General features: G+C 38.6%; 1 protein-coding gene across 2 annotated transcripts in view; it reads left to right on the forward strand.

The window, feature by feature from the left end:
- The window catches only part of stra6 (signaling receptor and transporter of retinol STRA6), a 52,960-nt gene that overhangs the window by 26,154 nt on the left and 10,268 nt on the right, over positions 1–16,538 (forward strand). Inside the window, exons 8-12 of one of the 2 annotated variants that reach the window (XM_062962986.1) lie at positions 5,810–5,877; positions 7,326–7,399; positions 7,703–7,764; positions 9,185–9,362; positions 15,844–15,919. In XM_062962986.1, the coding sequence (XP_062819056.1) occupies positions 5,810–5,877; positions 7,326–7,399; positions 7,703–7,764; positions 9,185–9,362; positions 15,844–15,919 (458 nt within the window). Of the gene's footprint in view, positions 1–5,809; positions 5,878–7,322; positions 7,400–7,702; positions 7,765–9,184; positions 9,363–15,843; positions 15,920–16,538 lie in introns of both variants that reach the window. The other variant, XM_062962985.1, reaches the window with a different exon arrangement.

Here is a 16,538-nt window from a genome sequence, read left to right on the forward strand (position 1 = left end):
CAATGCCGCAAAACAGATAAGCAGACTTTGCAATGAACCAACATCAATGCTGGATTAGGACTCTAATCTAGACTCAGCCATGTAAATTCAATAGTCGATCTTGGGCAAGTCAGAATCATCAAAAACCATCTGCTTTTTTGAGCTAAGCAGGTTTAGCCATGGTTAGTGCTTGGATGGGAAACCATCGATCAATGTTTTAATGTTTGCACGGCTGTTTTAATGCTTGCATATCTGTATATTTTTAATTGTATACTGATGCTTTTATGTTAAGCTGCTTTGAGTCTCCTCCAGGAGAGATAAAATGGGGTATAAATAAGTATAATAAATATAATAATAATAATAATAATAATAATAATAATAATAATAATAATAATAATAATGGGCTGCTGCGAGTCTTTCGGGCTGTATGGCCATGTTCCAGAAACTTTTGGAACATTGCCATACAGCCCAAATGACTCACAGTAACCCTGTGATTCTGTCCATGAAATAATAATAATAATAATAATAATAATAATAATAATAATAATAATAATAAGCTACATGTTGTCGAAGGCTTTCATGGCCGGAATCACTGTGTTGCTGTGAGATTTCCGGGCTGTATGGCCACTTTCCAGGCAGGAATGAGCCAGGCTTTGAAGCTGCAAGGCTTTTCAATACTAATCAAGGCGATTAATTACAACATTCACCCTTGCCTCAAACAGACAAGAGTTCTTTTTCCCACCCTGGACGTTGTTTCCTCAGATATATAATCCTCACTTGCCTAGTTTCCAATAGACCTCCCCACCTCTGAGGATGCCTGCCATAGATGTAGGCAAAACGTCAGGAGAGAATGCTTCTGGATCATGGACATACAGCCCGGAAAACTCACAGCAACCCAATATTAGAGGAAGGAACTGGCGAAACCACCTCTGAATCTTCCTTGGCTATGAAAACCTTATGAAATTCATGGGGTTACTATATGTCTACAGATGGCTTGTAGCCAAACACACACACACACACGCAATCCAAACAAATTAACTTTTCTAACTTCTGGTTTGTTTTGGATTCTGTCATGATCTACTACAGCAGGGGTCCCCAAACTAAGGCCCGGGGGCCGGATGCGGCCCTCCAAGGTCATTTACCTGGCCCCCGCCCTCAGTTTTATAATATAATATTTTTATATAATTTTAAATAATATAATTTATTGTATATACATATAATATTGATAATAATATTATGTTATACAATATAATACTAATAATAATACCATATAATAATATTAATTATATGTTATATATTACATATAATATTACAGTATAATGGTATAGTTCAATATAGTAATATATAATGCTAATATTGTGCAATGCTAATAATATAATACAGTAGAGTCTCGCTTATCCAACGTAAACGGGCCGGCAGAACGTTGGATAAGCGAATATGTTGGATAATAAGGAGAGATTAAGGAAAAGCCTATTAAACATTAAATTAGGTTATGATTTTACAAATTAAGCACCAAAACATCATGCTATACAACAAATTTGACAGAAAAGGTAGTTCAATACACAGTAATGCTATGTAGTAACTACTGTATTTACGAATTTAGCACCAAAATATCATGATATATTGAAAATATTGACTACAAAAATGCGTTGGATAATCCAGAACGTTGGATAAGCGAGTGTTGGATAAGTGAGACTCTACTGTACATTGTATGTACATACAGCTGCTCTGAGTCCCCTTCGGGTTGAGAAGGGCGGGATATAAATGTAGTAAATAAATGTAGTAAATGAATGAATAAATAATTTTAGACTTAGGCTCGCCCAAAGTCTGAAATGACTTGAAGGCACACAACAACAACAATCCTAACTAACTTGACTATCTCATTGGCCAGAAGCAGGCCCACACTTCCCATTGAAATCCTGATAGGTTTGTGTTGGTTACAATTGTTTTCATTTTTAAATATTGTATTGTTCTTTCATTGTTGTTGTTGTTTTGCACTACAAATAAGACACGTGCAGTGTGCATAGGAATTTGTTCGGTTTGTTTTTTAATGATAATTTGGCCCCTCCACAGTCTCAAGGATTGTGGACCGGCCCTCTGCTTAAAAAGTTTGAGGACCCCTGTACTACAGGCAGCCTTTTCCCCATAGGTGTACCAAATTCAAATGGGGAGAAAATGATCATGTTTGACGACAACACAATTTCCTTTCCTGGAGGACATCCGATAAACCTCTGAGCCCAAGACAATTCCTTCTTTGGTGCCGTCCTTTCGGAGCCAAAGCGATGTCTCACTGCCTTGTGGCACAAGGAAAGGGCTTCGTAATCCCTGCGAGGCTGGCACTGCGAGAAAGAAACCCACATTCTCTCCTTTAAAACCAACAAGCGGAGCATGAATGCCTGCTCTTTCAGCGCAGAAATCTGCAGGCGGTGTTTAGGGTTTATCCAAATCTGCCTGTTTGCACAACCCCCGGGGGGATAAGAAGGGGAGCATTTTTCGCTTGCATTGCCTGGAACAGAGTGTTCTTTGGTGCCCGCTTCAAGGGTTGGCAAAGGCCTCTCCGCTTCATCAGAAGACCCCTTTTTGGCACCCGACCGTCTGCACCCGCGTAATTAGCACCTATGCAACGGTTTGCTTGACTGGCAAGGCAGATGGGAATTGCACCCGGCATTTTTAATAGGCTGCCTGAATCAGACAGGCTGTTCCGTGGGCTCGCTCTTTCTTTTGTTCACGCACATTGATTTTTCCAGGAGCAACTATCGGATGGGAATCACTTCCCAACTGATTCGGTTTGATTTGGAGAGCAAACGGATGCCCAAAGGCCGAATTGGGCCAACATAATAATAATAATTATAATAATAATAATAATAATAATAATAATATCTCAGCCGGCATTTGGAAACAATAGACATTGACAAAATCACGATCTGCCAGCTGCAAAAGGCCACCCTACTGGGATCTGCACGCATCATCCGAAAATACATCACACAGTCCTAGACACTTGGGAAGTGTTCGACTTGTGGTTTTGTGAAACGAAATCCAGCATATCTATCTTGTTTGCTGTGTCATACAATGTCGTTGTGTCAATAATAATAATAATAATTCACTGCACCCTCGCAGTGATGTTGACCGGCTATATCTGCCTAGAAGATCAGGGGGCAGAGGACTCTTACAAGTAAAACCAGCAGTCAAAGAAGAAGAACATGCCCTGGCAGAACATGTAAAGCAAAGTGAAGAACCTGCTTTGGTTGAAGTCAAAAATCAGAAACTCCTCAAAGCACAGCAGACAAAAAACAGTACAAGAAACCCGCACTACAAACTAGAGCTGACAGCTGGCACAACAAAACATTGCATGGAAAGTTCCTTGACAAAATTGAAGGAAAAGCTGACAAGGAGAAGACCTGGCTCTGGCTCACGAATGGGACCCTGAAGAAGGAAGGAGACAGAAGGCCTGATCCTTGCAGCCCAGTAGCAAGACATCAGGACAAAGGCAATTCAGGCCAAGATAAAAAAATCAGATGATGACCCAAAATGCAGACTGTGCAAGGAAACCGATGAAACCATGGATCATATCCTCAGTGGCTATAAGAAAATTGCACAGACTGACTACAAACAGAGGCACAACTATGTGGCCCAAATGATTCATTGGAACTTATGCCTCAAGTACCACCTCCCAAAAGTCAAGAACTGGTGGGATCACAAACCTGCAGAAGTATTGGAAAATGAACATTCAAAGATACTGTGGGACTTCCAAATCCAGACTAACAAAGTTCTGGAACACAACACACCAGACATCACAGTTGTGGAAAAGAAAAAGGTTTGGATCATTGATGTTGCCATCCCAGGTGACAGTCGCATTGACGAAAAACAACAGGAAAAACTCAGCCACTATCAGGACCTCAAGATTGAACTTCAAAGACTCTGGCAGAAACCAGTGCAGGTGGTCCCGGTGGTGATCGGCACATTGGGTATCGTGCCAAAAGATCTCAGCCGCCATTTGGAAACAATAGACATTGACAAAATTACGATCTGCCAACTGCAAAAGGCCACCCTGCTGGGATCTGTGCGCATCATCCGAAAATACATCACACAGTCCTAGACACTTGGGAAGTGTTCGACTTGTGATTTTGTGATACGAAATCCAGCATATCTGGATACAATAATAATAATAATAATAATAATAATAATAATAATAATAATAACAACTTTATTTTTGTATCCCGCCTCCATCTCCCCGAAGGGACCTGGAGCGGCTCACATGGGGACAAGCCCAACCAACACAGCCCGGAAAACATACAACAATCCCAACCAACACAGTTAAAATAAAGCATAACATTCATAAGACAACATCATAATAAACAAGATAAACAGCACAAAAAATGACACAGTTAATAATAATAACCTCAGGCCTTAATCTGCAAGCTCACTTCCCAATGAACATCCTCATCGGGCCAAAATAATAATAATAATAATAATAATAATAATAATAATAATAATAATAATAATAATAACAACAACAACTTTATTTTTGTATCCCGCCTCCATCTCCCCGAAGGAACTTGGAGCAGTTCACATGGGAACAAGCCCAACCAACACAGTTAAAATAAAGCATAACATTCATAAAACAACATCATAATAAACAAGATAAACAACACACAAAATGACACAGTTAATAATAATAACCTCAGGTGTTAATCTGCATGCTCCCTTCCCAATGACCATCCTCATCGGGCCAACATAATAATAATAATAATAATAACAGACAAAGCACAACAAACAAAGAATCAGTACAAGAAAACCGCACTACAAACTAGAGCTGACAGCTGGCACAACAAAACATTGCATGACACACTTAATAATAATAACCTCAGGTGTTAATCTGCATGCTCCCTTCCCAATGACCATCCTCATCGGGCCAACATAATAATAATAATAATAACAGACAAAGCACAACAGACAAAGAATCAGTACAAGAAAACTGCACTACAAACTAGAGCTGACAGCTGGCACAACAAAACATTGCATGACACACTTAATAATAATAACCTCAGGTGTTAATCTGCATGCTCCCTTCCCAATGACCATCCTCATCGGGCCAACATAATAATAATAATAACAGACAAAGCACAACAGACAAAGAATCAGTACAAGAAAACCGCACTACAAACTAGAGCTGACAGCTGGCACAACAAAGCATTGCATGACACAGTTAATAATAATAACCTCAGGTGTTAATCTGCATGCTCCCTTCCCAATGACCATCCTCATCGGGCCAACATAATAATAATAATAATAATAATAATAATAATAATAATAATAATAATAATAATAACAACAGACAAAGCACAACAGACAAAGAATCAGTACAAGAAAACCGCACTACAAACTAGAGCTGACAGCTGGCACAACAAAACATTGCATGACACAGTTAATAATAATAACCTCAAGTTCCCTTCCCAATGACCATCCTCATTTTGGGTAGTTTCTCTGCTTTGATGCACCTCTTTCCCCATTTCCAAAGGTGCATCTACACTGTGGAATTTATTCCGTTTGATTCCTCTTTAACTGCTATGGTCCAATGCTATGGAATTCTGAGAGTTGTAGTTTGGAGAGGCACCAGTCCTCTTTGGCAAGAGAAGGAAGGCCTTGTCAAATGAGCATTCATCCATGGCAATTAAAATAGTGTCAAACTGCATTAATTGTTTGCCTTTCACCCTTGCCACGTGATTTCTTCAGTGGTCCAACAAGATGAACAGGCGCCATTAGTTCTCCATTGCCCCAAAAAAGTTATTTTTGTAAAAGTGTTTTTGTGTTGGGTTTTGTTCTGTTTCAGGAACCTTGGAGCGACTATTGCAAAGACTACCTGAAGACGATCTTGGCGAAACGGCCGCCGAAAAGAAGGTAAGGCCCCAATGCTTCTCGCAGTGGTTGAACTTCAACACCATCCCAAAATGTGAGGGATGGACATAAGAAAAGATCTTTGGGGTGAAAATTGCTTATCTCACAACCTACACGTAGAGATATAGTTGTCCTATTACTAGCTAATATACAGAATAGAACAATGGTAACAGACTACTTATAATCAATCCAGGCGCATGAGGATTGGACAAGTGCAGACTGTTTATAACATTACATTAAACATTATATTCATGCTTGTATGTTTTTTCACAGTAACAGATAAGTATATTCAATGACTGAGTTCAACACTTTGAATTTCAGTATTGTCCCACGCAGATAAAAGTCTTAGGAATGCATGGTCAATAAAATAAAACAACTGATAATTTCTTCTGCAAATTGTGGTTAACACTTTAGATACATTCAGCATTGTCCCATGCAAGTAAACGTCTCGGAATCTATATATATAAAAGAGTGATGGCATCACGGCGACCCACAAAACAACAAAACTACAGGCCCCCCAACCTCGAAATTTGACGACACAACCCATCATCCACGGCTCTAGGTTGATACAACAAAAAGAAAAGAAAAATAAAGTCCTAATTAGAGAGAGAGAGAGAGGAATAATTGCTTTTATCCAATTGCTGCCAGTTAGAAGGCTAAGCTCCTCCAACTTGGTCTCCTAGCAACCCAATAAAAAATAATAAAAACACTAAAAAATAATTAAAAACGCTAAAAAATTAATACAATTAAATACTATAATAACAGAAAATAACTAAAAATAATACAAGAAAATAATAAAATATAATAAATAAAAAGATAACTTACAATAAAATTAATTTAAAAATACAAATAACGTCAAATAAAAATTACACAACAATTTTAACCAATACCACCACCACTTTGCCACAGCAACGCGTGGCCGGGCACAGCTAGTTGCATATAAAGGAATGTAAAACAAAACAACAAGGGTTCCCATGTATTTTGTGATCCTTGTTTCTGGATAAATATCCCTTCTTCAGGTTGCTTCTGAGGGTTCTTTCTCCTGAAGCTTTTGTAAACTATATTTTAAAAAGACAACATTATAGATTTGCTGTTGCTAGCACCCAGTAACATTAAACAATTTCTAATTAGTTTAACACCCATCAATCAAAGAAAAAGCATGAATATAATGTTTGATGTAATGTTGTAAACAGTCTGCACTTGTCCATTCCTCATGCGCCTGGATTGATTGTAAGTAGTCTGTTACCATTGTTCTATTCTGTATATTAGCTAGTAATAGGACAACTTTATCTCTATGTGTATTTATAGATTTCTGTGTACTTTAGTGATTATCTCACAACCTAGACTGTCTTCTCCAGGAGGTGGAAACTCAAGGTGTGTACATTGACTTGTATGAAAACACAACAAACCAAAAGGTCTTCCATTAATATCTCTTCTTCCTTTCTTAGCAGCAGTATAGCCAAGCCAAGCATCCGTTCAAGGTTCCAGGATTACTTGCGTTCTTACGTCTACACACCTCAAGAAGGTACGACATGAGAATATATATTAAAAGGTTCTTCACAAGGGTCATGCTGTCCCATTTCTTCCTATGAAGATGTTGCCTTTGCACCCGAAATATAATTTTTGCACCTAAAGCCAATTCAGAGTGAGACCAATTGTATTTTGGCTAGGAGTAATGTCCCACTTTCTTATCAGAATTGTATTTGCTTGGGTTTTATGGAGCCATAAAATATATCTTCTCAAGCAGGACATCTGGGGTTGAACTTCTGAAATGGGTAAAATGGAAAAGATAAATCGTAATTAATCATTAATGATTTTTGGGTTGCAGATTTCCAGCTCCCGTTGAAACTGGTCCTCTCCTTAGCCATGGCTGTGATTGCTGTCTATCAGGTAACTTCAATGAGAACTTCACCTGGGATCATCATTGGTCAAAGCAGTGGATCTCAACCTATGGATCCCCAAGTGTTTTGGCCTACAACTTCCAGAAATCCCAGCCAGTTTACCAGCTGTTAGGATTTCTGGAAGGCCAAAACATCTGGAGACCCACAGGTTGAGAACCATTGGGTTAGAGGCACAGTAAGGCCTCCATAACTGCAGAACCCAAATCCATAGTTTCACTTAAAATGAATCTCTCTATGAATTTACTAGGTCCTCCAAGACAATTCTATGGTATGCTTCCTCTAGTTGTTACAATGCTTTGGAGGACATACCACATGCCTAGAGGTTATAGTTTTAGAGAGAAGATGGAATAAATAGATTGTATCTATCCATAACTGCCAAAATGGAAGCCAATATCAATATCAATATGTCTCAGTATCCTTGTTTTCTTTTCTTCTGTTTTGCCTTAAGATGGAGCATATTTATTAGTAGGCCCTCACATTTGTGGAGGTTAGGACTTCAGGACCTCATGGAAACTATAAATAAAGTTTTGTTAAGTTGAGACAACACCTTTCTAGGAATCTCTAGGTCCTTCAACTTTCAATACAATTCTTCTGGAGAACTTTGTGAAGTATTCTTTGTAAGCTTTCTTGAGTCCCTATGGGGAGAAAGATGGGATAGAAATAAAGATCATCACCATCATCATCATCATCATCATCATCATCACCATCATTATCATCACCATCAACATCATCATCATCATCGTCATCATCATATCTGTAGGAACCTCTAGACTCATTGAGGGCCACCTCAGCCTTATTATGGTTGCCTTCAAAGAGCCATTGAGTCCATGGTTGGAAAATCAATGGATACAGAGGGCCAACTATAATTTTTGTACAGCTTTAGTTTTTACCCAGTATGGATCCCCAGTTATTGAGTGACAGCTCCCATCACTTCTGATTATCCACCATCTAGACTGGGGATGATGGAAATTGCCACTCAATAGTCCTTGTGGCCCTGAGTTTGGGGAATCTTAAAGGACACCTTCAAGTCAGACATCCTACCCACAAGCCTTGTATCTCAATCTGTCTTGACTAAACAGATCAAACTGTAGCCTTCCAGATGTTACTGTCTCACAACTCTCATCAGGTCTTCTCATGACGTCTAATGATGAGGAAGATAGGAGTTGGAGTCCAGCATCTGGAGGACACAGTGGGCTGGATTCGGGGCATGGACATTGTATTTGACACATGGGCTCTAGACCCTAATGCAGCCTTATGACTAGCTTCCACTTGACGTTCACCATCATGTTGAAGGACCTAGAGATCTCATGAATCAAATCTGCCAATTTTGAGTAGTCAATAATTATCTCAAGGGAGCTTCACTTGGGTCTGTCCAATGCTTGGTTGACCCATCTCCCCTTGCTTCACAGGTGGCTCTTTTGCTCCTGGTGGCCTTTGTCCCCAGCATCCAGATCGTGAGGTCTGGGATGACCAAGGAGCTGACTACTCTCTTCGTCCAGTTTGGGCTGGTGCCTTCGGAGAATCCTGCAGGGATCCCTGGAGACAAAGAGCTGGCGACGGCAAAGCACTACATCTGGTCAGTAGAAGGTAAGATGGATTTCTCTTTCAGGGTCCACTTCTTCGGTCAATAAGCCTTTTACTAGAGGTAGTTGTCAAGTAGATGAAGGACTACAGAGGCCGAATCCAATGTTGCTGAGATGGCAACCTCCAGAGATAGACCATGTCTTGGACTTGTCTCTCCAAACTCATCCATAATTCAATGGTAGGTTAATTGGTTTCCATGTAGAAAGTCCTAGATACATTGAAGCATCTCCAAAGAACCAAGTGATGGGAAAGATCTAAGGATCTACTCCGTAGACCAGGCATGGGCAAACTGAGGTCCTCCAGGTGTTTTGGACTTCAACTCCCACGATTTCTAGACCAGGCATGGGCAAACGTAGGTCCTCCAGGTGTTTTGGACTTCATCTCCCACAAGTTCTAGACCTGGCATGGGCAAACTGAGGTCTTCCAGGTGTTTTGGACTTCATCTCCCACAAGTTCTAGACCAGGCATGGGCAAACTTAGGTCCTCCAGGTGTTTTGGTCTTCAACTCACACAAGTTCTAGACCAGGCATGGGCAAACTTAGGTCCTCCAGGTGTTTTGGACTTCATCTCCCACAAGTTCTAGACCAGGCATGGGCAAACTGAGGTCCTCCAGATGTTTTGGACTTCAACTCCCACAAGTTCTAGACCAGGCATGGGCAAACTGAGGTCCTCCAGGTGTTTTGGACTTCATCTCCCACAAGTTCTAGACCAGGCATGGGCAAACTGAGGTCCTCCAGGTGTTTTGGACTTCATCTCCCACAAGTTCTAGACCTGGCATGGGCAAACTGAGGTCTTCCAGGTGTTTTGGACTTCATCTCCCACAAGTTCTAGACCAGGCATGGGCAAACTTAGGTCCTCCAGGTGTTTTGGTCTTCAACTCACAAGTTCTAGACCAGGCATGGGCAAACTTAGGTCCTCCAGGTGTTTTGGACTTCATCTCCCACAAGTTCTAGACCAGGCATGGGCAAACTGAGGTCCTCCAGATGTTTTGGACTTCAACTCCCACAAGTTCTAGACCAGGCATGGGCAAACTTAGGTCCTCCAGGTGTTTTGGACTTCATCTCCCACAAGTTCTAGACCTGGCATGGGCAAACTTAGGTCCTCCAAGGTTCTCCAATGCTATAGAAACATGGGAATTATAGTTTTCCAAGGTTCTTCAATTATAGTTTTCCAAGGTTCTTCAATGCTATAGAAACATGGGAATTATAGTTTTACAAGATACTTCAATGCTATAGAAACATGGGAATGATAGTTTTCCAAGGTTCTTCAATGCTATAGAAACATGGGAATTGTAGTTTTCCAAGGTTCTTCAATGCTATAGAAACATGGGAATGATAGTTTTACAAGATACTTCAATGCTATAGAAACATGGGAATGATAGTTTTCCAAGGTTCTTCAATGCTATAGAAACATGGGAATTGTAGTTTTCCAAGGTCTCCAACCTTCATTGCCTAAGATTACTAGTGCTTCACGAAACTACAACTTTCCACAGCAGTGAAAAGTGGTATCAAACTGCATCAACTCTACAGAAACAGTGCCTAAATTCATAGTAATTGAGAGAAAGGACTAATTTTTGCAAGTTGGTTGAGTTGTTGAACTCTTGTTAATAAAAAAGCAACATTTATTTCCTGTTTACGGCCAAGTTCTCTGTAATCTCCCAGCATTAATCCACTTGGGATCTAACGGTACAACTAGGCCTTGTATTTCTGAACAAGATTGTTTCGGAAAGACAAACAAACCCTTTTCTAATATTTCCAGAGCAAACAAGGATACAACTATTTTCCCCAAAGCTATTAAATATGGCTGAGGCAGGAGGAGAGCAGATTTCGGGATTAAGGGATTCTTGTTGTTGTTGGTGTTTTTCCTATTGTTGTTACCAATTATATTTATATCCCATCACTCCTCAGGACAATAACTTTTTGGAACTATCGAAACTAGCTTCGTTGTGTGGTTTTTAAATCATCTCCGTCTTATGTCATTCCTAAAGTGAACCTAATATCTCAAGATTTTCTTGGCAAGCTGTATCCAGAGAGGCTTATTTATAGTTTATTTGTAAAGTATATTTTATATTTATTTATTTAATACATTTATATACCGCTCTTCTCACCCCAAAGGGGACTCAGAGCGGCTTACAAATTAAATTTACATACAATATTATATTATTAGCATAGTACAATACTGGCAATAAATTACCATATTGTACTATATCTATATATGGTAATATTATTAGTAATATTACATGTAATCTATAATATATAATTAATATCATTATATTGTATTATATTGTATTACAAAATAATATTATATGCATATACAATATATTACGATATATATTGTATATATGTATATATGCATATGTGTATACATATACATATATATACATATACATATATATATATATATATATATATATATATATATATATATATATATAAAAATTAACAAATAAATAAATAATATATTTTATATTTTAACGACTGTATATACTCAAGTATAAGCCTAGTTTTTCAGCCCTTTTTTTAAGACTGAAAAAGCCCCCCTCGGCTTATACTTGGGTGAGAGTCCTGGTTGGCTTATATTTGGGTCAGCTTATACTCGAGAATATATGATACATTTATTATTTTTCTCTATTATTATTGGTATTATGACATTTATTATTTTCTCTATTATTGTTGCTACTATTACATTAATTTTACTCTATTTTTATTATTATTAATGCATTTATTATTTTTCTCTATTATTATTGGTATTATTACATTTACTATTTTTCTCTATTATTGTTGCTACTATTACATTTACTTTACTCTATTTTTTATTATTATTAATGCATTTATTATTTTACTCTATTATTATTACATTTATTATGGTACTCTATTATTGTTGCTACTATTACATTTATTTTACTCTATTTTTTATTATTATTAATGCATTTATTATTTTACTCTATTATTATTACATTTATTATGGTACTCTATTATTGTTGCTACTATTACATTTATTTTACTCTATTTTTTATTATTAATACATTTATTATTTCACTCTTATCTTATTGTTATTATTGCATTTATTATTTTACTCTATTTATTATTGTTGTATTAGCTTGAATAAGTGAGACTCTACTGTAGTATAATTTTTATCCATTTTTCTAGCTGTACCAAAATATATCATTTTTAGTTCTTTATAAAATCCCAATTTTTCTAGTCCTCGTGTTATTGTTTTTATTCTTATTGACATCTGTCTCTAGCACAACGAAGGAAGTTGCTTCTAGACCTAAGGATTTATTATTTTACTCTATTTATTATTGTTGTATTAGCTTGAATAAGTGAGACCCTACTGTAGTATAATTTTTATCCATTTTTCTAGCTGTACCAAAATACATCATTTTTAGTTCTTTATAAAATCCCAATTTTTCTAGTCCTCGTGTTATTGTTTTTATTCTTATTGACATCTGTCTCTAGCACAACGAAGGAAGTTGTTTCTAGACCTAAGGATTTACGCATTAGGTGGGATTTTGAGAAAGGTAACATGATTTTGGGCACAACATGGCATTTAAAGGATGCTAGATGTGGGTCAGGATTTCTTTTATAAGTGGATTAGTACAGCTTTCCCCCCCTTTTTTGCAAAGCCATGCCATTTGCTAGCATGCAAATGTAGCAACTGCTGCCAAGAGGCAAAAGGGAGGCAAATGCGGCACATTCACAAAGGCTTCTGAGATCCGAACGGAGCAGATGGCACCGAGCGAGGAGGGGACTACAAAGGAGGGAATGCAAAGCCGATCAGCAGGCAGATGGGTTGTTGGTCCTGTCGCCTTGAGCTGAAACAACCGGTGGTTAATGGCATTGACTCTTTGTCAACATGTAGAAGAATGAAAGGGGTCCCTATGGCGAATGGTGGCATTCCTCTCCAATGATTCAACTCTGGGTTTTAGTCCGTAGTCCATTTAGTCCAGACTCAGGACTTCATCACACGCAATCAAATCAGTGTTTCTACACTGTGGGTTTCAGGTACTTTGCCCTTTCCAAGTGTGTATTTTTCTGACGATTCCTAAGTTGATTGGCAATCGACTTTATTTTAAATTCCCCATGTAGAGATGGGTAAAAACATCATGGGAATTTCCCATTATCTGCTTGTAAACATAACTATGACATCGTTCAGGAGGGAAGTGCCAAGATGGATAGTACAGATTTCTTTCTTTCTCCATAATCCTATATATATATATATATATATATATATATATATATATATATATATTAGCTTTGCCCGGCCACGCATTGCTGTGGCTTATGGGAATCCTTTGTTGGCCAGGTGGAATAGCAGTGAATAGCCTTGCAGTCTCAAAGCCTGGCCGTTTTCTGGAGTAGCTGGAGCTTTTTGCTGTATGAACATAGAGGCATGGATGAGGGGTTGTGCTGCCAAGTTTAGTGTTTCTGGGATGTGTAGTTTTGTTGTTTTGTCCTAGGCTGAAATTTCATTACCCTTTTATATATATAGACTAGCTGTGCCCGGCCACGCGTTGCTGTGGCAAAGTATGGTGGTATGGGAAATAAAGTATTGAGGAATTGGTGGTAGTTAAGGTAAAGGGTTCCCTGGGCTGTGTGGGTTGCTAGGAGACCAAGTGGGCAGAGCTTAGCCTTCTAACTGGCAGCAATTAGATAAAAACAATTATTCCTCTCCCTCTAATTAGGACTTTATTTTTCTTTTCTTTTTGTTGTATCAACCTAGAGGCATGGATGAGGGGTTGTGCTGGCAAGTTTCGAGGTTGTGGGGTGTTTACTTTTGTTGTTTTGTCCGCTGCCGTGATGCCATCACTCTTTTATATATATAGATATATACACACACACACACACACATAGTAATCCCTCACTGGGGTTAGGTTCCAGGACCACCCACAATAAGTGAAAATCCACGAAGTAGGGCCGCTATATTTATTTTAATATTTATACATTATTTTAGTAGTTATACACTATTTTAAGTCTTTATCAATCAATTGTGTGTTGATGAATCACCTTCTCCTCCCGTTGCCGCTTGGGCTCCTTTTCTCTCCCTTTGGCTTCTCCTTCCTCCCTTCCTTAGGCTGAAAATTGTAATTTTTTATGATTTATAATAGTCTTTTAGAGTTTATTGAAAAACCGCGAAACAGCGAATCTGCGAAAAGTGAACTGCGAAGTAGTGAGGGAACACTGTGTGTATATACAGTAGAGTCTCACTTATCCAAGCTAAACGGGCCGGCAGAAGATTGGATAAGCGAATATCTTGGATAATAAGGAGGGATTAAGGAAAAGCCTATTAAACATCAAATTAGGTTATGATTTTACAAATTAAGCACCAAAACATCATGTTATACAACAAATTTGACAGAAAAAGTAATTCAATACCCAGTAATGTTATGTAATAATTGCTGTATTTACTAATTTAGCACCAAAATATCACAATGCATTGAAAATATTGAGTATAAAAATGGCTTGGATAATCCAGAACCTTGGATAAGCGAGGCTTGGATAAGTGAGACTCTACTGTGTATATATCTATATATATAAAAGAGTAATGAAATTTCGGCCTAGGACAAAACAACAAAACTACATAACCCAGAAACACTAAACTTGGCAGCACAACCCCTCATCCATGCCTCTACGTTCATACAATAAACAACTCCAGCTACTCCAGAAAACGGCCAGGCTTTGAGACTGCAAGGCTATTCACTGCTATTCCACCTGGCCAACAAAGGATTCCCATAAGCCACAGCAACGTGTGGCCGGGCAAAGCTAGTATATATATATATATATCCACACACTATAAGGTCCTGTGGTGGTGGCACAGCAGGTTAAACTGCCGAGCTACAGAACTTGCTGACCGGAAGATCAGCAGTTCGAATCTGCAGTATGGGGTGAACTCCTGTTGTTAGCCCCAGCTTCGGCCAACCTAGCAGTTCGAAAACATGCCAATGTGATTCGATCAATAGGTACAGCACTTATGTTGCCAAGAGAAGAGTAAGGATCGTATCAACTCCATTTCGACTCCTTGGCAATAACAAAAACTACTGGAATACTTTTCCAGGAACTCACTGCCTCTAGGTTTCAAAGATGCATATTTGCAAAGAGAAGAAATCCCGTTAATGGGATGTGTAAGAAAAAACACACAGGACTTTTTTTTCTATCAGAAGGAAACAGGGGAGAAAAAATAAGTCTCCCATGTGATGGGACGGCAAACAGATAATTTGAAAAGAAAACTGAATGTGGGAACAAGTGTGATGGTGAAAGGAAAGTCATTCATTTAAGTTCCAAACGGGGCATTGCGAAGCTTAAAGGAAGAACAACGATCACTTTACTTATCACGTGGGATGAAGTCCTAAAACCCAGAATGGATTCCTCATCCAATTCTCATCCCATCCACCAGCTTTCTCTGTAGCTCATGGTTGGCCTCAATTGGCTTCTACTGTCACTGCATTCGGTTCAATGACATCTCTTAATATCTCCTGTTTTTCCAGTGTGCTTTGTGGCCTCCCTGGTCATCTCCTGCCTCTTGACGTTCTGCATGTTGATGAAGTCGCTGGTGAAACATAGGTGAGATGTTCTCCATCCCAAATGTTTGAGTTAAAGCAACAATAATGTCTGGATAATAATAACAATAATATAACAACTTTATTTTTATATCCCGCTTCCATCTCCCCGAAGGGACTCGAGAAGTTCTTGGGAGTCAAAGGTGGAGCCCCCGAACTCCAATTTGTTTTAGTTTAACGTTCTTGCTCCCAATAACTAAAGAGCATTTCCATCTTTTTGAGGATGGACTGGAAATGTCTAGTTTGAGTACCCCTTATCTAGAAATCCAAAATGTTCCTGAGATTGTGATATTTTCGCTTTCTGGTCATTCAATGTCCACCAACGTTCTTTAATACACAAAGGTTTTTGAAGACATTGTGTATGAAACGACCTTGAGGCAATGTGTGCACGAAACATACAATCTGACTTCCTATATCCATGATGGGGGTGTTCCTGGACTTATCATGGAAAAGGGAAACCAAAAGTAACAGTGAACTCTATTGAAACGAATGTCTTCCATGAAAAACATCATAGACTGACACTGGGGAACCTAGAAAATACCACTAGAGCATTTCTAGGTCCTCCAGCATGATTTCTGGTAGACACATGTTATAGAAATACACTGAAGAGGAGTGTGTCAGAG

The sequence above is a fragment of the Anolis carolinensis genome, unplaced genomic scaffold, assembly GCF_035594765.1.
Source record: "Anolis carolinensis isolate JA03-04 unplaced genomic scaffold, rAnoCar3.1.pri scaffold_11, whole genome shotgun sequence".
Taxonomy (NCBI): domain Eukaryota; kingdom Metazoa; phylum Chordata; class Lepidosauria; order Squamata; family Dactyloidae; genus Anolis; species Anolis carolinensis.